Below are 23763 nucleotides of genomic sequence, written 5' to 3' on the forward strand. Positions count from 1 at the left end.
ACTGATCTCCCTGACTCATCTGTTTCCTGTCAACCTTAGCACCCTTCAGCTTTACCAATTTTTTTAAAACTTCAGTCAAGACATGAGATTCACAGCATTCTTCTTCTAGTCTATGATCTCATTAGGGAGAAATTAATTTATTCCGAAATGCAGGCTTAACTGCTTCACACAAACCTGCCAAACAGGGCTGGCCAGAGCAAGGCAAAGCTGAGGCTATAATGGGAATTTTATTTAAATACTCAAACCCAGGGACAAAACTGTGGAGCAGGAGTGCTATCCCAGCAGTCTGTGGCACTGGGAGAATGGATGGAATGCTTGGAATATTCTGTCAACTCTGTGTGGAATATTTATTGGTGTCTCTGTCTCTTTGGAACCTCTGCTCATGAAAATACACACTCTGCAGATGTTCCATTGAAGAGGGACACCTTGAAAACACCAGTATTAGTCACATTTTAATGAAACCCAGTGAAAAAGTGTCCTGTGCATAATTCTGCATTATTGCCTCTTTATATTCACCCAGACACATCTGTGGGGCTTTTCTACAGTATTTTGTACAGCAGCATAAACTATGAGAGACTCCTTTCCTCAAGCCTCTAAAGATATACTTATTTAGAAGAAAGGTCTTTAAATATGGATAGACAAGTAATTTGTAAAAGGTGAGGGTTTAAAGGACAGATAAATGTTGTACCAGGCAAAGTAATGTGCTAAATTGAATAAGTTCAGCTTAAGTGACAGCAAAACTCCTGCACTGCCTGGGAAGTTTTAAAGGCAGCAATAAATGCTTAAAAATGAATTCCCTAGAATTTCTTGTGCACTGGAATGTATGATTGCTGTAAATACATGATGGCAATGTTTTTTCTTCACTGTACACTTTGTCATTGTTATTGGTACTGGTGAAAAACGTCACAAAGAAAAAATAATTTCCTATCAAATCCAAATTTCTAATTGCTCGTGTCCTCAGTGCTGTTTGGGTTTATGTTAACTGGTGATTTCTCCCCCCAGGTCTGGTGATGTCTGCCATCACTGTCATCATCTTGGTACTGTATTTTGCCATTGACACCTTCGTGGTCAACAAGAAGCAGTGGTTGCCTGAGTGCACTCCTGTCTACGTTCAGTATTTTGTTAAATTCTTCATTATTGGTGTTACTGTGCTCGTGGTTGCTGTTCCTGAGGGACTCCCACTTGCTGTCACTATTTCTCTGGCTTATTCTGTAAAGGTAAGAGACATTCAAAATAATCCAGGGAGAAAAGTGCTGTTTGATTGAATTCACTGCTGAGTTGGTCCTTGGGTTTTATCAGATGGGATGAAAAACACTCTGAAAATAATGTGCTCAAAATGTTCATGAAATTGCTTTAAAGAAAACTTATATTGAAAGTATTTCTAAAAAACCTGCAAATATATCTTCCATCACATCTCCTTAAAGCTGCACAGTGCAGGAATATCTAGCAGTAGAAATAACCTACTTAATTTGCAAGGAACCAGGAATTTATTGAGCAGAATGTACTTTGAAAATAGTCCAGTCTTTTGATATAAAATAATTTCGTATTCAAATTTTCTTGTGCGATTGTACAAAGTTTTGACAAGGATTTGAAGTCTTCAGGAACACTTCTCAGAGAAATTGGAGTTTCTCAAAGAAATTAAGAGTTTCACTGACGCTTTCATGTACTTTTCTTAAATGCATTTGCAGTTCTTTGAAGTCCATGTAATTGGTTCTATTAGGAAATTAAAGAGGATTAACATCCTGGACTTGGGGATTACTAGAGCAATTTGATCAGATGATTTAAACGTTCTGGGAATTTTAGATGAAGATGGTGTAAAGTTTATTTCCATTTAGCATGCAAACAAATTAATTTAGGAAGCTTAGGAAGGAATCTCTTGGCTTCTGTGTAGCCAAATGTCACAATTATTGGGAAAAAGGAACAAGTCTCAAAGATGGGGTTTTGCTAATAAAGAATGCGGCTGCTTTGAAATTGTTTCCTCATTCTCCTGGTGTCCTTTCTCTGACACCCTTTTTCTTTTCCCTTTCTCTTTCCCTTTCACTTTTCCCCCAAAACTTGTGGTCTATTTGCGTGCTGCCAGATAATATCCTGGCATTCCAAGCAGTGCTAAGAAAAAAACCCCAAATGTTTGCTATAACGATCATGTTTAAAAACTGCCGTTATCTCTGGTTACTTTAGCTCACCTTTGCTCTTCCAGCTGTTCCTTAAAATTCAAACCTGCTGCAGGAAAATGAGGCAACTCTTTCAGTTTATCAAAGGCAAAAAATGACCTCAGGGTCTGTAACTTTGGGGTTTTTGGGCCCCAGAAAAGCTCTGGTTTAGAGAACACCGCGTTCTCACCAGCAAAACCAACCGTGGGCCGCTTTGCTATTTACGACTGAAATCCAGCCTCGAAGGGTTCATTTTTTGTCTTTTTGGTGGCTTCTCCCCTCAGAAAATGATGAGGGATAACAACCTGGTGCGGCACCTGGACGCCTGCGAGACCATGGGCAACGCCACGGCCATCTGCTCGGACAAGACGGGCACGCTGACCACCAACCGCATGACCGTGGTGCAGGCCTACGTGGGCGACGTCCACTACAAGGAGATCCCCGACCCCGACTCCATCCCTGCCAAAACCATGGAACTGCTGGTCAATGCAATTGCCATCAACAGCGCTTACACTACAAAAATTCTGGTGAGAAAGTGATTTTTGGTTGGTTTTATTTTCGGTCAGCTGAGTGAGGCCTAGCTGAAGGAGGTGCAATTTCTTTATTTTATTTTATTTTTTTTTTTTTGAGAAGTTTTTTAACATCTTGTTGTTGATTATGGAGCATTAAATACCGTTGAGGTCCTCAAAATGAGAATAGGTGCTCTAAAAACTCTATATTTTATTGTTTTTTTTCAAGGACAGGAATGCTTTTAAGAGTACAAGACCATGAGACATTTAAAAAACTGCTGTCATTAGATTGGGGTGGCCCAGTTTTGGTGCAGCTAAATTTGGGAACACAAATGTGTGGTAAAATATCAGGTTTTCACTGAGCCTTCATATGTGCAAAATGATTTTTGTGTGTCTAAGAAATTTCAATTAATGCTCAAAGAGCACAAATTGGATTGGTTAAATCAGCGAGATTAATGACCTTTATTCATTCTGGTTTCAAGTGAGTTACGTCCTGAAGTGTTTTATTCACTCTGTACAGGAGGCCAGAATGGAAATTCCCTGTTTGCTTGTAGCATTGGATTCTTCTGTACAGAGCTAATTAAGAGACTGCAGTTTTTTGCAGTTCCAATAGATTTGTTCTTTGAAAGGTCAAGCTGAATGTTAATGTTGCTGAACAAATAGATTTTTTTCTTTTTAGTTTATGAATGTAAGTATTGTCATTTTTATAGGTCTGGAGAATAAAGTCAGGCATGTAGTTCATGTTTGTTTTAAAAGTGTTCTTTTAAAATTCAATCAGAGAAAACAAATACTGTGTGCTAACTCAGAGTGGATGTTTTATGGCAGCAGCTCCTTGAATTTCATTTGTGCACTTCTAAACCAGCAAGAACAGTTTGCTGTTACTGGGTAATTCCTGCTCTCACAAATCAATGTAACATTTGATTGCTGGGGAGAAAGAAATACACCTTGGTAATTTAAATGTTGTTACAGCCTAAATCAGCTTAGGTGCTTCCTCCTGGAGAAGGAGAATGAAACACCCTGAAATACCCAGGATTAAGACAGGGCACAGAATTTGACTTTGGGAAGGTTTTGGGAGAGCATTCCCAGAGTCAGCAGAATTTTGCTCCTTCCCAGGGAGCAGCAGGGCAGGCAGGGGGATGGTTCTTCAGTCAGGTGTGACTGGCAGAGGCTTAGACAGAGTTTTATATTTTGCTGTTCATTTTGAGGTCAAAGCCAGTACCAAAGTGTTTCTGCCCAGCTTCCACACCAGTTCACCCTCTCTGAATCCCAGAGTAAATGGGAAATCATCAGACTTTCCATCCACATCTGCAATATTAAGTTTAATAATCTTTTCCTTGTGGTTTACTGAAACATTTCATTTTCTAAAATGATCTCAATATAATTTCTATTTTTTTTTTGTTTGTTTTTTACTCTGACTTGGCTTCATTGCTCCTTGTTGGAATTAGTTTTTTGTGCCCATTAAAAAGAGCCAATATTTCACCATTTCAGTGCTTTTTTAGCTTTGCACAGTGACAGATTCTAAACTGATAAAGGGGTGAAATCCTCTGGATGCAGATCAGTGACTGCTTGAACTTATCTGTTTAAAATTAATGGTGACATTTTAGATCTTTTGAGCTAAATCTTTGCAGTATGGATTCCACGAGAACAGCAGCTCCAATCTCAGGGGATTTCATTTTATTCACAGTTTATAACAAGCTGAAGCTGAACTTTAAGATACAAGATATTGTTCCGTAGCCCATTTTACATCCCAGATAAATACAGTAAAAAATACCTGAGGGGGTTGTTTCCAGGATAAATATACAGGATTATTTTCCTTCCTGCTAATACAGAATGCTTGTGTGCTGTGTTTAATCAAATTGTGAATATCAGCTGAAGCCCAAAGGGCATTGTAAGGGTTCTGTCGCCAAGATTGAGTTTTGCATATTCTATTTTTAGCTCTCCAGCTACGTGTGTGCTGTAAATTGCTCTTTGTGTGAACTTCTGTTCAGAGGGATCACATATGGGACCATAAAATTAGTCAAGATGCTCGGCTGAATGAGAAATATTCCCTCTTGCATTGTCTTTTGATTAAGGAGCAATTGAACCATTGATAAAAATATAAAAAGGGAATAATATCAGTGCTTGGCATAAAAGATTTGAATTTCCCTGAGAAATTAAACACAAATTATTCCAACTGAACAATAGCATCATTAAATATAGCTCTTTTTACTGCTTTCCAAGATTAGGTTGCTGGGTGAGCTGGTTTTGCATCCCTTTAGCTCCAGAGCAACTTTTCTGCTGTTTGTGTGAAGCTGTTCTCCAGCAAACCTTTCTGTTCAGTGTCCCTGTTTCCACATGGAAATAAAACCAGGCTTTGTACATTTTTGCCTCTGAGCTGTGATGGGGACTGCAAAGACTCTCACTCTGAGAGCAAAATTTGCATTTTGTGAATACTTTGATTGCACTTGGAGCTGGAGCACATTGATCATGGATATCAGGGAGCAGTGATGAAACAGAGACTCCAAACACTGAAACCATTAATGCAAAAAAGAGTTCTGATTTGAACTTTTCTGTGCAGCTCTCGCTTTCATAATTTCAGGTTTAATTAGAAAGGTGTTTCTGCTTTTAATTTCCTGGCTGGGTGTGATTCCTGCTGGCTGGGTGTGATGTGCCTGATTAAGAAGACACCACAATCAGGGTTTAGCTGAGAGATTTTCAGCACCAGTGGAAAAGTCCCAGCTGGAGCTGTAATTGTGAGGATCTAACACCGACTTTTCATTCGCTGCTGGATGGGTGCTGAGGGATAAAAAGCTCTTTTTGCCTGTGCTGGGTGAATATCTGGAATTCCAGGAGGAGTTTCCAGGGCTGTTCTGGCGGTGATTTGGTGCAGTGGCACAGGGCACAGCAGGATGTGGTGGCAAACCTTGAACCGAAGGAGGAGATGTTACAGTGAAGCACAAAACATTCACCCACTTCCACATTCACTCCCTTTTCCCAGGGGAAATAAAATAAAAATATGTTGGTCCATATGTTAGTAAATATTCATCAAGTTCTGGATGTGAGCTGGGAAAGCTTTTGGGACAAAAAGGCCGTTGTTGGATAAAACCTAAAGGAGAAAATGCAATAAACCACAAAGGGTACAGACAATTTTATTGCAGCTGAAAGGCAGAGCAGGTAGATAACAATATATGAGACACCTATAAAATATAGAAGCCATGAGAAGCAAGGACATTCAAAAGTGAAACAGTGAAAGGACAGGAAATAAGATTTTAGCACAATCTTTAGCACAAAAATTTAGACTGCTTTGCAAGAATCAATGCAAATCTATTGCTGGCACTGGGGACATGGATGTGGTAGCCAGGTAAAAGTTCTTTTTATTTGGGAGAATATATTTGCATCCCAAGCAAGAGCAGCTCTCTGATTGCTGGGAGACACAATGTTCCTGTCAGGAACAGCCTTTGAGAAGATGTGCAAAGTCCAAAAAATGCTTCTTTCTTTCAGATTTATTTATATTTTATTCAAAGGCTGAATTTTATTAATCAAATACTTGAATTTGACTTTTTGAAATTTGTTTAATCAGATTTTTAAAAATTGTCTCAATAATTACATATATATGTGTTATTTAGCCAACAGAAAATTCCTGGCATTTCCTTTTACCATTCATAATTCAAGAAATTTTAATATGGTAAGGCCTTCCTAAAAAATCAGAACAAAAACTTTTAACTTTTTGGGGGAATATGGATATTTGGAAGTTTCCTACCAAATACTTTTGAAATTTGAGGTGTAGTAGGTGTTTTTATGGATTTTTCCATACATTTCCCCACATTATGATGTAAACTCATTGGTGATGCAAAGCAGGATTGAAATGTCACTTTTTTGTGGTTGCTTGTGGCTCCCTAATTCTCATCTGACAGATAATAGACCTTTCCTTTATCTAGCTACCTTTATTTATAAATATCTGGATTATTTATATTTTTATTTTTATTTTTATTTTTACTTTTATTTTTATTTTTATTTTTATATCTATAGTTATATTTATATCTATATTTATATTTATATCTATATTTATATTTATATTTATATCTATAGTTATATTTATAACTATATTTATATTTATATATTTATTTTTTTTAATGTGTCTCTGTATTTATTTGAAGTTTTGCTTTGCAAATGGAAAGGAAGAAGGAGACCCTGACTGTTTAGGAAAGGCTTTTTTTAGTTTCATTCTTACAAAAGGTGAAGGCCCAACAGATCAGATTAGGCCACACCTATCAAGAGAAAATCAGGGAATTTCTGTGGCCTGAGGCTACAGCAGCAGAGCTGTCTGCCAGGGGCTCTCTGCTAAATGAAACTGCTGTTATATGTCACTAGAATTCCCTTTTTTATTCCAAGGAGAACCACAAGAAAGCAGCTTTTGACCTCCAAACTGCCTTTTTGAGTTATTTTGGCATATGGAATTGCAGAGATATTTTTATTCTCAGGTATTGCTTACAACCTATTCTCAAGCTCTTTGTTTCTTGTGTTGAATTAAAGATGATTTTCCCATTTATTTTTGCTGCACAGGAAGGTTCAAGCCATCTCTTATTTCATCCAGCTTAGTTCCCCTATTGCTGCTAAAAATGAGTAAAATAAATACTTTAAAAAAAATCCCTACAGACACAAAATATGAGAACAGAAATGGGCACAGAAGTGGTAAAAAGGAAATTAATGAGCATAGATTGAGGAAATCTTTCATTTATAATAACTTAAATGACAACAGTAACCAACATGGCTTAAATCCTGATTTTTCCTTCTGTATTTCCCTGCCACTGATATCAAGGCACAAATGGCAGCTTCAGCTGTTGATTTGAAGTCTCTTGGGGAAAAAAATAAACAAAAATAAAGATAAATCTGTCATTTATCAGGTGGTCAAGTGTCCAGTCCAGGCTGACCTGCCTGGGCCAGAGCTTTGGGAGAAAAGAGATGGTGGGGAAAGGAGTGAGAACCACAAAAAGAGTTACAGGGAGGGGAAATGGACTGGGGAGAGGGAAAACTGGGAAGGAAAAGGGGAGGAAAAAGGGGAAAGGGAAAAGGGGAAAGGGAAAAGGGGAAAGGGAAAAGGGGAAAGGGAAAAGGGGAAAGGAAAAAGGGGAAAGGAAAAAGGGGAAAGGAAAAAGGGAAAGGAAAAAGGGGAAAGGAAAAAGGGGAAAGGAAAAAGGGGAAAGGAAAAAGGGAAAGGAAAAAGGGGAAAGGAAAAAGAGGGAAAAGAAAAAAGGGGAAAGGAAAAAGGGGAAAGGAAAAAGGGGAAAGGAAAAAGGGGAAAGGAAAAAGGGGAAAGGAAAAAGGGGAAAGGAAAAAGGGGAAAGGAAAAAGGGGAAAGGAAAAAGGGGAAAGGAAAAAGGGGAAAGGAAAAAGGGGAAAGGAAAAAGGGGAAAGGAAAAAGGGGAAAGGAAAAAGGGGAAAGGAAAAAGGGGAAAGGAAAAAGGGGAAAGGAAAAAGGGGAAAAGAAGAAGGGGAAAGGAAAAAGGGGAAAGGAAAAAGGGGAAAGGAAAAAGGGGAAAGGAAAGGAAAGGAAAGGAAAGGAAAGGAAAGGAAAGGAAAGGAAAGGAAAGGAAAGGAAAGGAAAGGAAAGGAAAGGAAAGGAAAGGAAAGGAAAGGAAAGGAAAGGAAAGGAAAGGAAAGGAAAGGAAAGGAAAGGAAAGGAAAGGAAAGGAAAGGAAAGGAAAGGAAAGGAAAGGAAAGGAAAGGAAAGGAAAGGAAAGGAAAGGAAAGGAAAGGAAAGGAAAGGAAAGGAAAGGAAAGGAAAGGAAAGGAAAGGAAAGGAAAGGAAAGGAAAGGAAAGGAAAGGAAAGGAAAGGAAAGGAAAGGAAAGGAAAGGAAAGGAAAGGAAAGGAAAGGAAAGGAAAGGAAAGGAAAGGAAAGGAAAGGAAAGGAAAGGAAAGGAAAGGAAAGGAAAGGAAAGGAAAGGAAAGGAAAGGAAAGGAAAGGAAAGGAAAGGAAAGGAAAGGAAAGGAAAGGAAAGGAAAGGAAAGGAAAGGAAAGGAAAGGAAAGGAAAGGAAAGGAAAGGAAAGGTCATTCTGAATCAGCAGCAGAAGAGTTTACATGAGTTCTCCAAACTCCTGCTCTATTTACAGTGTGGTTTTCCCTGTTTTTCTGCACCATGTGTGCTCCACAAATCCAAGCTCTGTCCACAGGGAGCTTTGCAGTGCCAGTGTTGGTACAGAAGGGCTTGAGGGAATTTTGGTGACAATTCAGCAGTGCCCATCCTTCAGAATGTTTGTTTATCTCAGCTTGCTTTCCTCAGGCTGTGCTCAAAAGCAAATTCTCCCTTCAGACACTCTGTCACGATTTCATAATTTGTGTTTTCAGGCTGGTGAGGACGAGAAGTGCTTTTTGACAGGTATTTTATTGAAGGATAGGTCTGTGGAAGGTTTTCTCTTCTCATAATAATACAGGAAATCAGTAAACACTAAGAAATATTAATTTTTTCATCTTAGCCCATGTAATGGCACTGGACCAGCTCATTGTTGGTGCCACTGTTTGAGCACCAGGCTGGAATCACCTTCCTGCACTGTGGGATACATCTGCAGCCCTAAAATCCTCTCCTTGTGGAATTAAAGCCATCCAGAAAAACGTACTGGGAGGAACTGGTAGAGAAATTCAAAGATCCTCATTTGTTCTCTGGCTGAGAAAGACCAAAGGAATTTGTAGGAACTCATGAAAATGCTCCAGGTTTTACAGTTTGGATCTTGCAGCCTTAGGGGTACAGTAAATTACTAAATATGGGATACAAGGAGAAACATGGAGGAAAATCTGTGTAGCAGAAAATCAGATTCACTTGTGGGGATAACCTCCAGCTCTTCCCAAAAGTGCAGGCTTTAAAAATCACTTTTTCCTGCAAGATGTTCTACAGTGTTTTCATCTATATTTATAAATATTGCTTCCTGCTGTCTGAACATTTTAGGACTTTTTTTTCTTTTTATCCCTCTTTTTTCTATCTTTTTTTTTTTTTTTTTTTAAACAAAAGATGTTGGCACAATAATTGATTTGAATGTGTTGGGCTCCTTTTCCTGCCTCTGACACCCTGTGTGATCTTCAGGGTGGCACTGGGAGGGTGGATCTTGATCAGGAAAGACATCCCAGGAATCAAACAGCTTCTGGATAGTGCTGAAAGTCATTTATTGGCTGCTCTCAGCACATTAGTTTGGAACTGGAAAATTGTGAAAATTGTGTGTGCTCTTTTTGAAGAGCTCAGGTGACAGCAATAAAATATTGTCTGTATCTCCAGCTAAACAGTGCATTTGAGCCATTTAAAATGAAAGATTTGGTTGATTTGATTAAAAAGTGATTGAACTGATTTATAAAAATCTGTATATTTTATAACAGGTTTTATTTTCTAGGCAAAACAATTCCTGTTTTAGGTAAATTTATATCTAAATCTGATTTTTTTTGTATTTTGTTCCCAGTGTTAGACAAGTGTGTAAGCAGCTATAAATTATGGATGGGAACAGACAATGCATGCCAGATAATCTTTCTAAATATAAACAAGACAATCATCACCCAAAAAATCACCCCCCAACATATTTCAAACTTTTAATAAAGCCCTTGGTAAGCATTTTCTCAGGAGAAATCAGGCAGGGAAAAAAAAACAACCTATAGTGTCCATTTTATTTACTGTGTAAATAATAATTATTAGGGATAATAGATGATGTAGTTAATTGTCTGTGCTTCTAGGAGTGGTAATTAGCAGAAAGTAATGATCTTCACACATCACTTACCATTGGAGTTGTGTAGAAGGAGAGGTACAAAAACATCTTTTCTCCCTAAATTAGCAGCTGACTTAATAATTGAAATAACTGTGTTTGGGCAAGGCTGGGGTGGGCACAGCCTGGGACAGGCCCTTATCCCATCCTGCTCATCCTGCCTTTGGCATGAGGGGCTTGGATTGCCAAAAAACAGCTGGGTTTTAATGAAATCTCACTTTTTTTGTGAGGTGTGAGGGGTGGAAGGGAAGGAAGAGGGGGTTTGGGAGCAGAAGTGGGGAATTTGGGAGCAGAAGAGGGAGATTTGGGAGCAGAAGAGGGAGATTTGGGAGCAGAAGAGAGGATTTGGGAGCAGAAGAGGGAGATTTGGGAGCAGAAGAGGGGGGTTTGGGAGCAGAAGAGGGGATTTGGGAGCAGAAGAGAGAGATTTGGGAGCAGAAGAGGGAGATTTGGGAGCAGAAGAGGGGAGTTTGGGAGCAGAAGAGAGGATTTGGGAGCAGAAGAGAGATTTGGGAGCAGAAGAGGGAGATTTGGGAGCAGAAGAGGGAGATTTGGGAGCAGAAGAGGGAGATTTGGGAGCAGAAGAGGGAGATTTGGGAGCAGAAGAGAGGATTTGGGAGCAGAAGAGGGAGATTTGGGAGCAGAAGAGGGAGATTTGGGAGCAGAAGAGGGAGATTTGGGAGCAGAAGAGGGGAGTTTGGGAGCAGAAGAGAGATTTGGGAGCAGAAGAGGGAGATTTGGGAGCAGAAGAGGGGAGTTTGGGAGCAGAAGAGAGAGATTTGGGAGCAGAAGAGGGAGATTTGGGAGCAGAAGAGGGAGATTTGGGAGCAGAAGAGAGGATTTGGGAGCAGAAGAGAGGATTTGGGAGCAGAAGAGGGAGATTTGGGAGCAGAAGAGGGAGATTTGGGAGCAGAAGAGGGAGATTTGGGAGCAGAAGAGGGAGATTTGGGAGCAGAAGAGAGAGATTTGGGAGCAGAAGAGGGAGATTTGGGAGCAGAAGAGAGAGATCTGGGAGCAGAAGAGAGGATTTGGGAGCAGAAGAGAGGATTTGGGAGCAGAAGAGGGAGATTTGGGAGCAGAAGAGAGGATTTGGGAGCAGAAGAGAGATTTGGGAGCAGAAGAGAGGATTTGGGAGCAGAAGAGAGGATTTGGGAGCAGAAGAGGGAGATTTGGGAGCAGAAGAGGGGATTTGGGAGCAGAAGAGGGAGATTTGGGAGCAGAAGAGGGGATTTGGGAGCAGAAGAGGGAGATTTGGGAGCAGAAGAGAGGATTTGGGAGCAGAAGAGAGATTTGGGAGCAGAAGAGGGAGATTTGGGAGCAGAAGAGGGAGATTTGGGAGCAGAAGAGGGGATTTGGGAGCAGAAGAGGGAGATTTGGGAGCAGAAGAGGGAGATTTGGGAGCAGAAGAGGGAGATTTGGGAGCAGAAGAGGGAGATTTGGGAGCAGAAGAGGGAGATTTGGGAGCAGAAGAGGGAGATTTGGGAGCAGAAGAGGGAGATTTGGGAGCAGAAGAGGGGAGTTTGGGAGCAGAAGAGGGGATTTGGGAGCAGAAGAGGGGATTTGGGAGCAGAAGAGGGAGATTTGGGAGCAGAAGAGAGGATTTGGGAGCAGAAGAGGGAGATTTGGGAGCAGAAGAGGGAGATTTGGGAGCAGAAGAGAGAGATTTGGGAGCAGAAGAGGAAGATTTGGGAGCAGAAGAGGGAGATTTGGGAGCAGAAGAGAGGATTTGGGAGCAGAAGAGGGAGATTTGGGAGCAGAAGAGGGAGATTTGGGAGCAGAAGAGGGGATTTGGGAGCAGAAGAGGGAGATTTGGGAGCAGAAGAAGGAGATTTGGGAGCAGAAGAGAGGATTTGGGAGCAGAAGAGGGAGATTTGGGAGCAGAAGAGAGGATTTGGGAGTAGAAGAGGGAGATTTGGGAGCAGAAGAGGGAGATTTGGGAGCAGAAGAGGGAGATTTGGGAGCAGAAGAGGGAGATTTGGGAGCAGAAGAGGGAGATTTGGGAGCAGAAGAGGGAGATTTGGGAGCAGAAGAGGGGAGTTTGGGAGCAGAAGAGGGGATTTGGGAGCAGAAGAGGGGATTTGGGAGCAGAAGAGGGAGATTTGGGAGCAGAAGAGAGGATTTGGGAGCAGAAGAGGGAGATTTGGGAGCAGAAGAGGGAGATTTGGGAGCAGAAGAGAGATTTGGGAGCAGAAGAGGGAGATTTGGGAGCAGAAGAGGGGATTTGGGAGCAGAAGAGGGAGATTTGGGAGCAGAAGAGAGGATTTGGGAGCAGAAGAGAGATTTGGGAGCAGAAGAGAGGATTTGGGAGCAGAAGAGGGAGATTTGGGAGCAGAAGAGGGAGATTTGGGAGCAGAAGAGGGAGATTTGGGAGCAGAAGAGAGGATTTGGGAGCAGAAGAGAGATTTGGGAGCAGAAGAGAGGATTTGGGAGCAGAAGAGGGAGATTTGGGAGCAGAAGAGAGGATTTGGGAGCAGAAGAGGGAGATTTGGGAGCAGGGCTATCTTCTCCCTCTGCCATGTACCCAAGGCTGTGGGATTTGGTGCCCTGGTTGCCAGAGGAAAGGGGGGGAATTCTCTGCAGAGGTTCACAGATGTTGGAGGGAGAGAATTGGGATAAATTCCCAATTTATCCCAATCTGCTGGGTCAGAGCTCATCCCCTCCCCAGAGAGCCGGAATTGTGGATGAACTGGGCACCAGCAGCTCCCTCCCTTATTCCTTATTTTCTGCCAGGGGAAGGGGTGACTCTGCTGCTCCAGCAACAAATGGACAGAGGGAAAGGAGATGGATAAATGAATAATCCTGCTTGCCAAGTTATTCCCATACTGGCTAAAAGTTTAAATTCTGTTTATTCATTTTGATTGCATTTCATCATCTTTGTTTTGTCCAATTTCCTCAAGTGACAGAATCCATGGCAATAAACACCTCCTTCATCCTGGCCTTCTTTGCCCTCAGTTTGGTAATTGCAGATCCCATTAATTCTTGTTGGAATCAATATATTCTCTGCAAGGTTTTAGTCAGTCTAAAATCACTTGGAAGCTTTTTGTCATTACAATATCATTTTATACATTAGGGCTGGGGATTTTTTTCCTTCTTGCTGGTATGAAAATGAGTAAATTTGATTTTGAACTTGCTGTGATGCAACAAATGTTTTTCCTCTTCCCTTGCATAGAATTTTCTTTTATGTTATTTATCTTATTTTCATGTTCTTATTCTTCACAAATCTTGTCCTGGTATGAGAAGATTCTCTTGTGGTGATAACCTCCAGTTCTTCCCAAAGGTGCAGGCTTTAAAAATCAAATTTCCTGCAAGGTACTCCACAGTGTTTTCATCTGGATTTATAAATATTGCTTTGTGTTGTCTGAGCATTTTAGAACTTTTTTCCTTTTATTTTTTAAATTTTTTAAAAGAAGTTGGCACAGGGAATCCTTGTGGCTGCTTTTCCTGGCTCTGACACCTTGCTGAGGTGAAGGCAGCACACCTTGGTGTGATTGATGTGCTGGTGGGGATGTGGTGTTAACACTTTTCAGGGAATATTCTCAGGGAACATGCTTTCCTGATGGGAGCTTTTGTTTTTACATGAGTTGGTGTAAACCAATTACTTCAGGCACATTTTGTTTTAATGTGGGTTTTCTTTGTGCTCTCAGGCATGGGAACAGGAAGATAATACCTTCCAGTGTGATGATCTAACACCAATTTCACAGAAAATGATGGTGGTTTTATGAGGTACACAAACAGGCTGATTAGAAACCAGTGTGCTGGGTGAATCACCTCATAATGAAATAGGAAATTAATTTCCTTTCAGATTTATATTGTGTAAATATATATTTTATATACAGTGTAGTTTTAGTATGTTTTCTTTTTACTCTCAGAGCTCCAATGTGGTTTATTCCTCTGGGGAAAAAAAAAACAGTCAACAATTGCCAAAAACCTGCAAATGATACAAGATCTGAAGTACAATGGATCAGGAATAAAGTCTATGACAGAAAAGGTGTTGATTTCAGAGCAATAAATAAATGGCAGGTGTTATTTGCAGCCTTGAACAAGACTTTAAATTGACTTTCATTGCTATTCTTTGTGACTGATCCTGCACTTCACTATTAATTTGCTTTTATTGTAAGCCAAGTATTATATTCTTTTTGAGTCACAGATAACTTGGAAAATTGGTATTAAATATATGATAAGTAAAATCTATGCTTCGATTTCCAGTTCCTGCTTTCTCCTGCAGGTAGAGCCCATTTCTCTGTCAAGCTTCCAGATTTCTCTTCTTGTGTGTGAAGCTCTTGGCTCCTTTGGGATGAAATCAATTTTATTTCTGGGTTATTTGTGAGTGTGGGAAGGTGTTCAAAAATCCTGCTTTTAGAGGTGGTTCTGGGACAGCAAAACCTCTAGGATGGGTAAAATCCTGGAGAATTGTAACCAGGGATCCGTGAGGGGCTCTGGATTCCCAAAGGCACTGGTGGCTGTGACAGATCCAGATTCTCAGGGGATGGGACTGACAGGAAGCAGGCAGGAGATGTGTCCCACAGAATCCTCTTCCCAGCTGGAGTCTTGCAGAGGAAACAGGAATTTTTCAAAGGAAAGGCTGTTGGATTATTTTAACTTAGTCAAAGCCATCCAGTCCCTTTGCATCACTGAAAAAATGACAGAGCTGCTGTGCAGACACCTTGCATGGAAAGGAACCTTATAGAAATCATAAAAATTCAAGATAAATGGAATAAGTACTGTGAGCCTGCCTTAACAAATGGGAGAAATGGAATGGGATAAATGGAATAAATCTGGGAGCCTGCCCTACCTTGCAGGTGCAAACACACGGAGCAGTAGAGTGTGGCTGGCTCATGGTGAGTCCTTGTGGGGACACTGGGACATCTTGTCTTTGGGAAATTCTGGATGAGAGTTGGGCAGAAGATGTGGCTCATGGGCCATAGCACCAAAGGAAAGCCTTGAGCATGTTAAACAGCTCCCCTGCAGATTTTTCAAGCCATTGTTATTTTTCTGTCGTTTCCGTTTATCCCATCCCCTTCCGTTCCCCCTCACTCCAAAGGCTGGCAGTGCTCAGTGCTGCTGTGATAGGGGCTGTGCATTTGGAAGAGGTGAGAAAGAAGATTTTTCTGGGATGATTTTTCTCCAAAGAAGGACAGGATGTTCCAGCTCTCCATCACTGCTGTCCCATTTCCTCCTGAATGAATAATCAGGCGCAAATTGGCTGCAGCCTCCGTCTGCTGCTCTGCCCAGCCAAGGCATCACTCCTGGTGTCCTGACAAGGAGAGGGCCTGGCCAGAGGACTGAATTTAGAATGCATCCCAAACATTATCCCACCAATCATGCAAAAAAATCCCTCTGAGAAAATACATTAGCTAAGCATCGCTCTGACAGATTATATCCACTTGAGCTCACCCATTTGCCTCCCAAACCCCAAATGGAACAAACCAAAACCAATTTAAAAATAGTTCCAGCTGATACGTGCTGGTAAAGAGGAGCACATCTTGTATCAGCAGTGAAATATCTGCTCTTGGTGTTTTTGGACTCCTTTGGAGATGGGTGCTTGAAGAACCCTTCTCCTTACTCTGGAAATGAGTACTATTAGCAGAGAAGATCTGTAATTATGACGGGCTATAATCAGGAGCTTCAATCAAGTGAAAAAACTTCCTTTTTGCTTTGTACTCACTAAATTTAGCTCCTTCTACTGTACAAATTGTTTGTAGCTGTGGGGCCACCAGAAAGGCAGCAAGTATTAAGATGAATTTTTGCTTTGGTTTGGTCTTTCTAGAAATTTAGTTTTCCTATCTGGCTCTATTTAACAGGAAAACAGACAATCCCCAGAGTATTGATAAGTTTTCTGCATGTGAAAACTGAATGGACAGATCAGCCACCTGTAAATTCCCTTTCTTTTATGGAAATTCAGGTTTTTGATGCACATCTGTAAAGGTCACGGATTTTCTGTTATTTAATGCGTAATTAAATTCTCGTGCATTATAATTATTATCACAGTTCATATTTTTCAAATGGTGGGACAGGGTTTTGGTGGATTTTTGTGCAAGGGGATGTTTAGTTGATTGTTTTTTCCACTTCTAATTAGTTAAAAAAAGCACAGAGGAGGCAATACAAATAGAGATGAGAGTGGGTATATGTAGATACCATGGAATAGGTGATGGGTTTCACTCTTTGTGGTTGAAATTCATGCACGATGGCCAGGCAAAAACAGGCACGAGGGGCACTTCAGGCTACCAGTGGAGGTGTTTTTAAAAAATGTGATTAACTTTGGCTAGAAGAGGTAAATAGTTAATAAATGGTGAGGAGTTTTGAGGATCAGGTGGTCAGAATCATTGAATATTACTATTGGTCTGGTGGGAGAAAGTGTTGAGATGTGAAGGAAAAATCTGTTGATAAATAATTAAAATGTGTAATGGAGCAGCTCCAAGGACAATTTCCAATGTAGAGGTGCTGCTTAGACTGAAGAAAATGTATCTCTGTTTCCTCAAACCTAAAAGGTGAGGTTTCAGCCCTAAGGCAAATGCTTTAGGGCTTTTAATGTTGGCCAACCCCACATAAGTCCCAGTGATGGGTCTAATTTAGAAATATGCTTTTTGAACTGGGGACTTTGCCTTGGAACTGGATTTTTCCTACCTGATGGGCTCCACCCCAGGCAGCTTCTGTCCTGTTTTCCCTGTCTGTAGTTCTCACAGGGCCAGTCCAGGACCAGCAGGCAGTAAAACCTGAGTTTGACAGGTTTATTACAAATACAGGGCCAATTACAGCCCTGCCGTTAAGGGCAATTTCTCTTTTGAAACAAAAAATGCTCAGCTTGGTTGTTGCTCATGGCAATTTGGGAAGCATTTGCCAAATATATTGAAGAATTCATTAGAAATTTATAAAATCTCTTAGTCTGCTCTTAATTTTTGCCCAGTTTGGTTAGAAATTGTCCCTTTGTCACTCTGGTCTGGGTTCTGCTGATACTGGTAATGGGAGAAATGTTGAGGCTTTCTTTATGGCAAACTCAAAACAGAATCCTTGTACTTAGACTATATTTAAAGTAAATTAGTTGGTGATTAAAGTAAGTTTATAGCAGTTGATGTGTCTAATTACTTTGATTATATAGGTTACTTGTCAACAGTTCTTGTTGTACTTAAAGCTGGGCTGGGGTCTGAATGAATCCAGCAATTTCCAGTTCCCTGGGGCTGTACAAAAGGACAAGAGTGCAGGTTTTTAGTGACCATATCTGGAAAGGGAATAGGGAATATTCCAAATTTAGAGCTAAATTGTCATGAAATGGCACGTTTTAAGGGGCTGTAGGAATGGGTTTTATCAATAACAATAGGAAGGTCCCTAAGTACAGATTAATAATATCTTTTAGTGCAATAAATATGCCAAGACTCCTCTGAGGGAAATGTGGAGAAAAAAAAAATCTGTGCTGGTAAAATTCAGTTTAATCTCATCTGGAAACACCAAGGCTGGAGGATCCTAATCATAATTAAGAATTAATCAGTAGTGTCATAACAAGGCAGAGTTCATTCTTTGCACTGTGGTGTGGTGCATCAATGTACCCCTGGTTAAATCCAGCCACAAATTATTGTCATTTGGAACGGAAAGGTTTTTCAAAATGAGATTTCTATTTTAAATTAAAAGACTTCCAGCCTTCTGTTTTAATTATTTTTGTTTTGAAACGTAGACTATTTATTACAGAAGGAAAAAGTTCAAATTAGAAAAATTCAAATTAGAAAAATTCAAATTAGAGAACCAGAAAGAGTTAGGAGATGGAGAGGAATAACTCATATCTTCAGGTTATGGAGTCACTGCTGAACTGTGATGTATAAATGTAACATCTCTGTCAGTGCTGGCTTCCTTAGAATAGGTATTATTAAATTACATGTGCAGGACCTTATGAATTTATATTCTTTTTTTTTTTTTTGTATAGTTATCAGTTGTTTTATTTATAGTTTGGAACCAGAAAGCCTTGCTCTGGTCCAAATGAAATTCATTACATGGATAAATGTGGTTAAATTTAGCTTTGTTAACTACTTCTGCTAGAGCTATCCCTCTTTTTATCTGGTTTTGAAGCTGAAAGAAAAGGTAATTTTCATTTGAATTAGTGGTGAAACATTGGCACAGGTTGCTTATAGAAGTTGTGGAGTCTCCCTCTCTGCAGATATTCAGAATCCCACTGGACACAGCCCTGAAAAACTCTAATTTTTTAACAATTGTGTACAAACCTGACATATCCAAACCATTGAGAAGAATCAACAACTTTCATGCTTGTGGCAGTGTTTTTTTTCTATATTTTTTTTTTTCTAAGTGAATCAAAGGCAGATGAGTCCTTCAAATTAAAAGGACAAATAAATTATTTACTATCAAAATTAAAGGTTTTTTATTAAAAAAAACTTTCTGTGAATTTAAAAATAGGTGGGATTCAAAGAGAGAGGACTGGGGACTGTCACACCAGCGTGTTCTTCATGCCTGATTTCCCCCTCAGATTTCAGAGCCACTCGTGGGGGAACTCATGGGCTGGATCCTTTTATCCTGGGAGCTGAAAGGAGCACGAGTCCATATTCACTGAGCCACATCAGCTTTGCTGCTGGGAAATGTCACCCTGATGCATTGCATAATTGCAGCTGGCCCCCTTTCAGGGCAGCATTGCCTTGCTGGAGTTGCAGGCAAGATGCTGAAATGCACCATTTTTACATCAATTTCTGGCTGACCAAACTTGTCCCCACCTGGAGCACCAGCAGGAGAATGATGAGGTGTCACAGCATTGCCTTGGTTTGGGCATCGTTTTCAGGTGGTTTTCAGATAACAGAGAAATATTAAATTATCTTGTATTAAATATTATATATAATATTTAATAAATATATAGATATTATTAAATAATTATCCTCTCAAAGATGAAAGAATTGCCCTGCATCCCAGCTAGTCTGAGGCAGGAAGCCTTTGAATATCCTCCAGCTGTCGTGGGAGAGCTGATTGTGCCTGGATAATTCCAGCTGTGCCTGGATAATTCCAGTTGTACCTGGATAATTCCATCGTTCTGGATGCTGCACACATGAAGCATTTCTTAAACTGATACAGGAGCGAGACAAAAATTCCTGCTGCCCTTTTCCTCAGAAGTTTTGGCAGACCTGATATTTAAATGGGTTTAATAACCATGAAGGATATTCAACATGGAGTAATTCAGGAGCCTCACCAGCCACTGGAGCAGCCTCTTAAGGTGTAACTTTGTTATTATGAAATAATCTTGTTTACATTTTTGATTTCAGTCTTCAGATTTTACATCCCTCGTGAGTGTTTCTTTGTGCTTTCATTTTAGGTTGTCTAGATGTGGGATGAGGTGGAAGTTCTTTAGCTGCCAGCCAGGATTTAGAATAAATTGCCTTGGTCTTGAGAGGCTTTTGGTGGTGGCTGCTGGTGCCTAAAGGAAATAGAGAGGACTTGAGGTGATTCCTTCGGTGCCATTTTCCCAAGAGATGGAACTCCTGTGGATCCTGGGTGATGGGAAGCAAAATAAATTAGCTTCTATATCCCATTTTCTTGTGTTTTTGGACTAGAAATATGGGGACACTTCAATAAAGGGCAGCCCTGGTGAAATTTTAGCTATTTATTTATTTATGTGATTATTTATTATTTACCTTTCTCCTTTGGATCAGTCCTGTTTGATGCCTGGGAATGCTGCTGATGTGCTGGATTACTGATACAATCACTAAAAATATAGAAAGGGAAAAGAAAAAGAAATATCAATACAGGGAGAATTAGCAAAACCTACTTTTCCTTCTCCCATCACCTTCTGTTTGATTCTTCTTCCTGAAAATACATGGCACTGTTAGAGGTGAATGTTGTTTTTTTTTTTTTTACTCTTCTCTTTCATAAGCTCTTCAAAAGCAAAGTTCATGTTTAAGCCTATAATGATTTTATTTTAGATTTTTTAAAATTTATTTAAATAAATTTAATATATTTAGCATTATTAATATTTAATATTAATATAAATATAGTATTGACATTTAATATTAATAAATACTTTTGTTTGTTTATTTTTTAATTTAGAAAATATTTTATTTTAGAAAAGTTGTATTAACACTTCAAAAAACATTTAATATTTTTCAGGCTTCTGTGCAAGCGCTGTGTAAGACCATTTTGTACCACATGTAACAAATCCAATAATATTTGGAAAATATATCCAATCTCAAGTACCAGGGCATCTGCTAAAGGGTTTCAGAGCATTTTTTTTGCTGTCTGGTTTAGAGCTAATTTCTAAATGTGTGAACCATAGGGCTTGAAATTATGGATGTGCAATCATTGGACCCAAAAAATGCTGCAAACTGATCAAAATCAGGCATTCTTGCTCTCCTTAAGGGTTGTGGACCTCCAGGTCTTGGGAATTGAAATGAAGGGAGAGATTTCTATCAGCTCAGTGTGAAAATATTTTTAATCTTTTGAAGGTTAAGAGGAGATACATTTACTTTCTGATGAACAGGTAAATATAAGTGAATGGGAACACTGATGTTAATCTACTCAGCACTGTGCAGAAGAGCTGGAAAAAACCATCAAAGCTTCAAAGTTTGAAATGTTGGGCTTTAAATGCAGCGAGGGGCTCAGGACAGTATGAAAGTCCTGCAGTCTGGGTCTCCTGGTGCCACAGAGGTTACACAACCAGCCCCAAGTTCATCACTGCTCTTCTCCACTCCCTTCTGCTGACCCCAATTCAAGCTGACTTTTGACTTTATTTGAACAGAATTTCCTGTAGCTCTCAGTGCTGGCTCTGGGCTGGGAAAGAGCTGTGTGGTACCACAAATCTCCCTGCTCTGGGTGCAGCTTGCTCACCATTAGCATGGAAACACCTCTGGAACTCCCAAACCGTGCCAGGATAAATTGCCATCAATAATATTATTCCAGGTCTGCCCTCGAAGTTGCAAAGACCAGATCTGCACAGATAGAAAAGCTATGTAGAGACCTTGTGGAAATAAATTCACAGCATTTTCATGTGTGATTTGATTTGTGATTCAGATTTGTAGGGAATCTGTTCTTGTCCCAGTCCAGGGGGTGATGTATTTCTGATTTTCCTCCCCATCCCATCTCAGGGGGAAGGGGCAGTGAGCAAGAGGCTCCACTTCTGGTTCCCAGCTGGGGTTAAAGCACTGCCCTGGCTCCAGGATCCCAGAGAAATCCTAAACACAAACTAAACCAGCTGAGGGCTGGGGTTTCACTGCCCTCCTATTGCCAACACAGCTTCTGGAGCTGTTTGCCATTCTGCAGTGGGAAACTTGATTTAGTTTATTTAGTTTCAGAAAGTTTTATTTAGTTTAGAGCAAAGTTTTCAGTTCTTAATGCTTGGCTAAAAAAGACTCACCCCTTTCATTCTGCAGCTTTTCTCTAAGATAAACAGGCATCTCTTAATCTCTGCTGGTTTAGCTTGAAGTCAGTCAAAGGAAGCTGTATCTGCAAAAAGCTGTACCTACAAAAAGCTGGAGAATGTATAAATGAGGATGTTTAAATCTTGCTTTAGATGTCTTACATTAAAATATTGATTAAATTACGTTGCAAGGGATTATCTCTGATAGGACCACAGTTCTTTTTGCAGTATTAGGAATTAAAAAACAAAAATATCATGTGGTTTGAACAGCGCTCATCCCTCTTGGTTATTTTAAATCTTACATATAACATGTTTAATTATACAGAGAAAATTCCTGTGCATCCTGGTCCATTTTTTCTTTTGTTTGAGTAATTAGAGTACAAAGTGGAAATCTTTTGCAATTTAATTTTAAAAAGTTTTTGTTTTCCTGTTTTCCTGTAGTGAGGCTGGGTTGAAATAAAAGACTCAACTTTCTAGCAAAGCTCATTTTTCATGTTAATAAATTAGAATATTTAATGCCATAGTTTTTCTAAAGGAGTAATTCAACCTGTAAAACACAGGAGAACTATACACAACTAATTAAGGCCTCAGATAATACAGGAAATCCTGACATTTTAATTTAGAAGGACTACTTGGGTCTTCTTGCAGAGTCCTCTCTTCTCACATCAGAAAGGGCAGTGAGAAAAGTCAGGTTTAGTAAAGAGTTGTGGCAAAAATGGGAATTATTTCCTAATCTAATTTTGGAAATTGGAGCACCTCTTTAAGTTATGTCCAGAATGTTATCTTCCTTCTTAAAACCTTTTATTAGGCAATTATTTCCCAGTGAAACAATTCTGAAAATTCCCTTTGTAATCCCAACCCAGTATCAGGTCAATACTGGCTTTTGATTGGTATTTTTAAGCCTTGGTAATGCAGCTGTACTTTGACCCAGAAACCTATTTCAATCTGCTGGGTGGAACCACGACTTTTTAAACATCTGTCTGGGGGTTCTTCCACATGTGAGTAGTTGCTGGCAATTGAAATGTTGTGGGTAAATAATCCAAAGGCTCGGGAAAAATGTTTTTAAAAAAATTTTGCAAGGGTCATGACTGGGGGAAGATCCTGGCTCAGTCCCTTCCAAGCAGGCCATGGAACAGATTGCAGGTGACCTGTGGGGAGCAGAAGGTCCTTGCTGGAGCTCCCTGTGGTAAATCTCAGCTCAAAGCCTTTCCCTCTTCCCTCTTCCAAGGGTTCTGATGCCTTTTGGGGCTACATAAAACAGAGGCCAGACAGAACTAAGGGAATAAAAAGCAGTTTCTATTTATTGAAGGGTCTCCAGGTACATTTTGGGCTGCACCCAAAAATGGCCAATGGGTCCCAGGTCTGACACTTTTCTAAGTTGGGTCCATTTGCACATTGGGGGTTCATCTCCCAATTGCAGCTGCAGGGAATGAAGTCATTTAGGGCAGCTTTGCTGCCCCCAAGTCCCTTTTGTTTCCATCTCTCAGGCCTGGGGCAGTGAGGTGTCCTTGATTGCAGGCCTGGGGAGGAATTGCTGTGTCTGAGCAGGATGGGGAAGCAGCAGCTGAGCCTGCACATGGAGTTTGGAGTCAGGCACTAAAGAACTGCAGCACTACAAATAAATTAAAAACATACAAGCTGAAATCCTGAAGTTCCATCCTCTGAGGAGTCACTGAAGCTGTTCCCAGCGAATCCTTCCAGAGTAACCCCATCGGGCTGTCCTTGTTTTCCAGGTGCCATGAACCGCAGAATTCAGCGAGAAATAAATTTAGCTCCAGCCCAGCAGGAAGTTTCAGAGGCAGCAGCTTCTGCAAGGGATTGTCAAGAACAATCTGCAAGGAGGCTGCTCCTGGCATATAGATCTTGAGCTGGAACAGTGCAGGGAAGGAAGTGCTCTGTGCCAGCTCTCAGCACCATATGCTTGCCCCTAATGTAATGCACAAAGAATATGGAGACAGCAGCTGCTCTGCAGGGAGGTGGCCACTTGTTAGATTTTGAAACCTTTCTGAAGTGTCTGTTCCTTTTCTTTTCACAGGGATTTTTTTTT

At 40.3% G+C, this 23763-nt stretch overlaps 1 protein-coding gene across 17 annotated transcripts in view; it reads left to right on the top strand.

Annotated features, from left to right (window-relative positions):
- Positions 1–23763, top strand: part of ATP2B2 (ATPase plasma membrane Ca2+ transporting 2) — a 395747-nt gene that overhangs the window by 317177 nt on the left and 54807 nt on the right. For all 17 annotated transcript variants that reach the window (XM_088061667.1, XM_088061651.1, XM_088061658.1 and 14 more), the window contains 2 exons: positions 1003–1217; positions 2435–2677. In XM_088061667.1, the coding sequence (XP_087917793.1) occupies positions 1003–1217; positions 2435–2677 (458 nt within the window). The remainder of the gene's footprint in view (positions 1–1002; positions 1218–2434; positions 2678–23763) is intronic.

Source organism: Pseudopodoces humilis, chromosome 13 (assembly GCF_049639895.1).
Source record: "Pseudopodoces humilis isolate 2021_Gansu_Grassland_sample_001 chromosome 13, ASM4963989v1, whole genome shotgun sequence".
NCBI lineage: Eukaryota > Metazoa > Chordata > Aves > Passeriformes > Paridae > Pseudopodoces > Pseudopodoces humilis.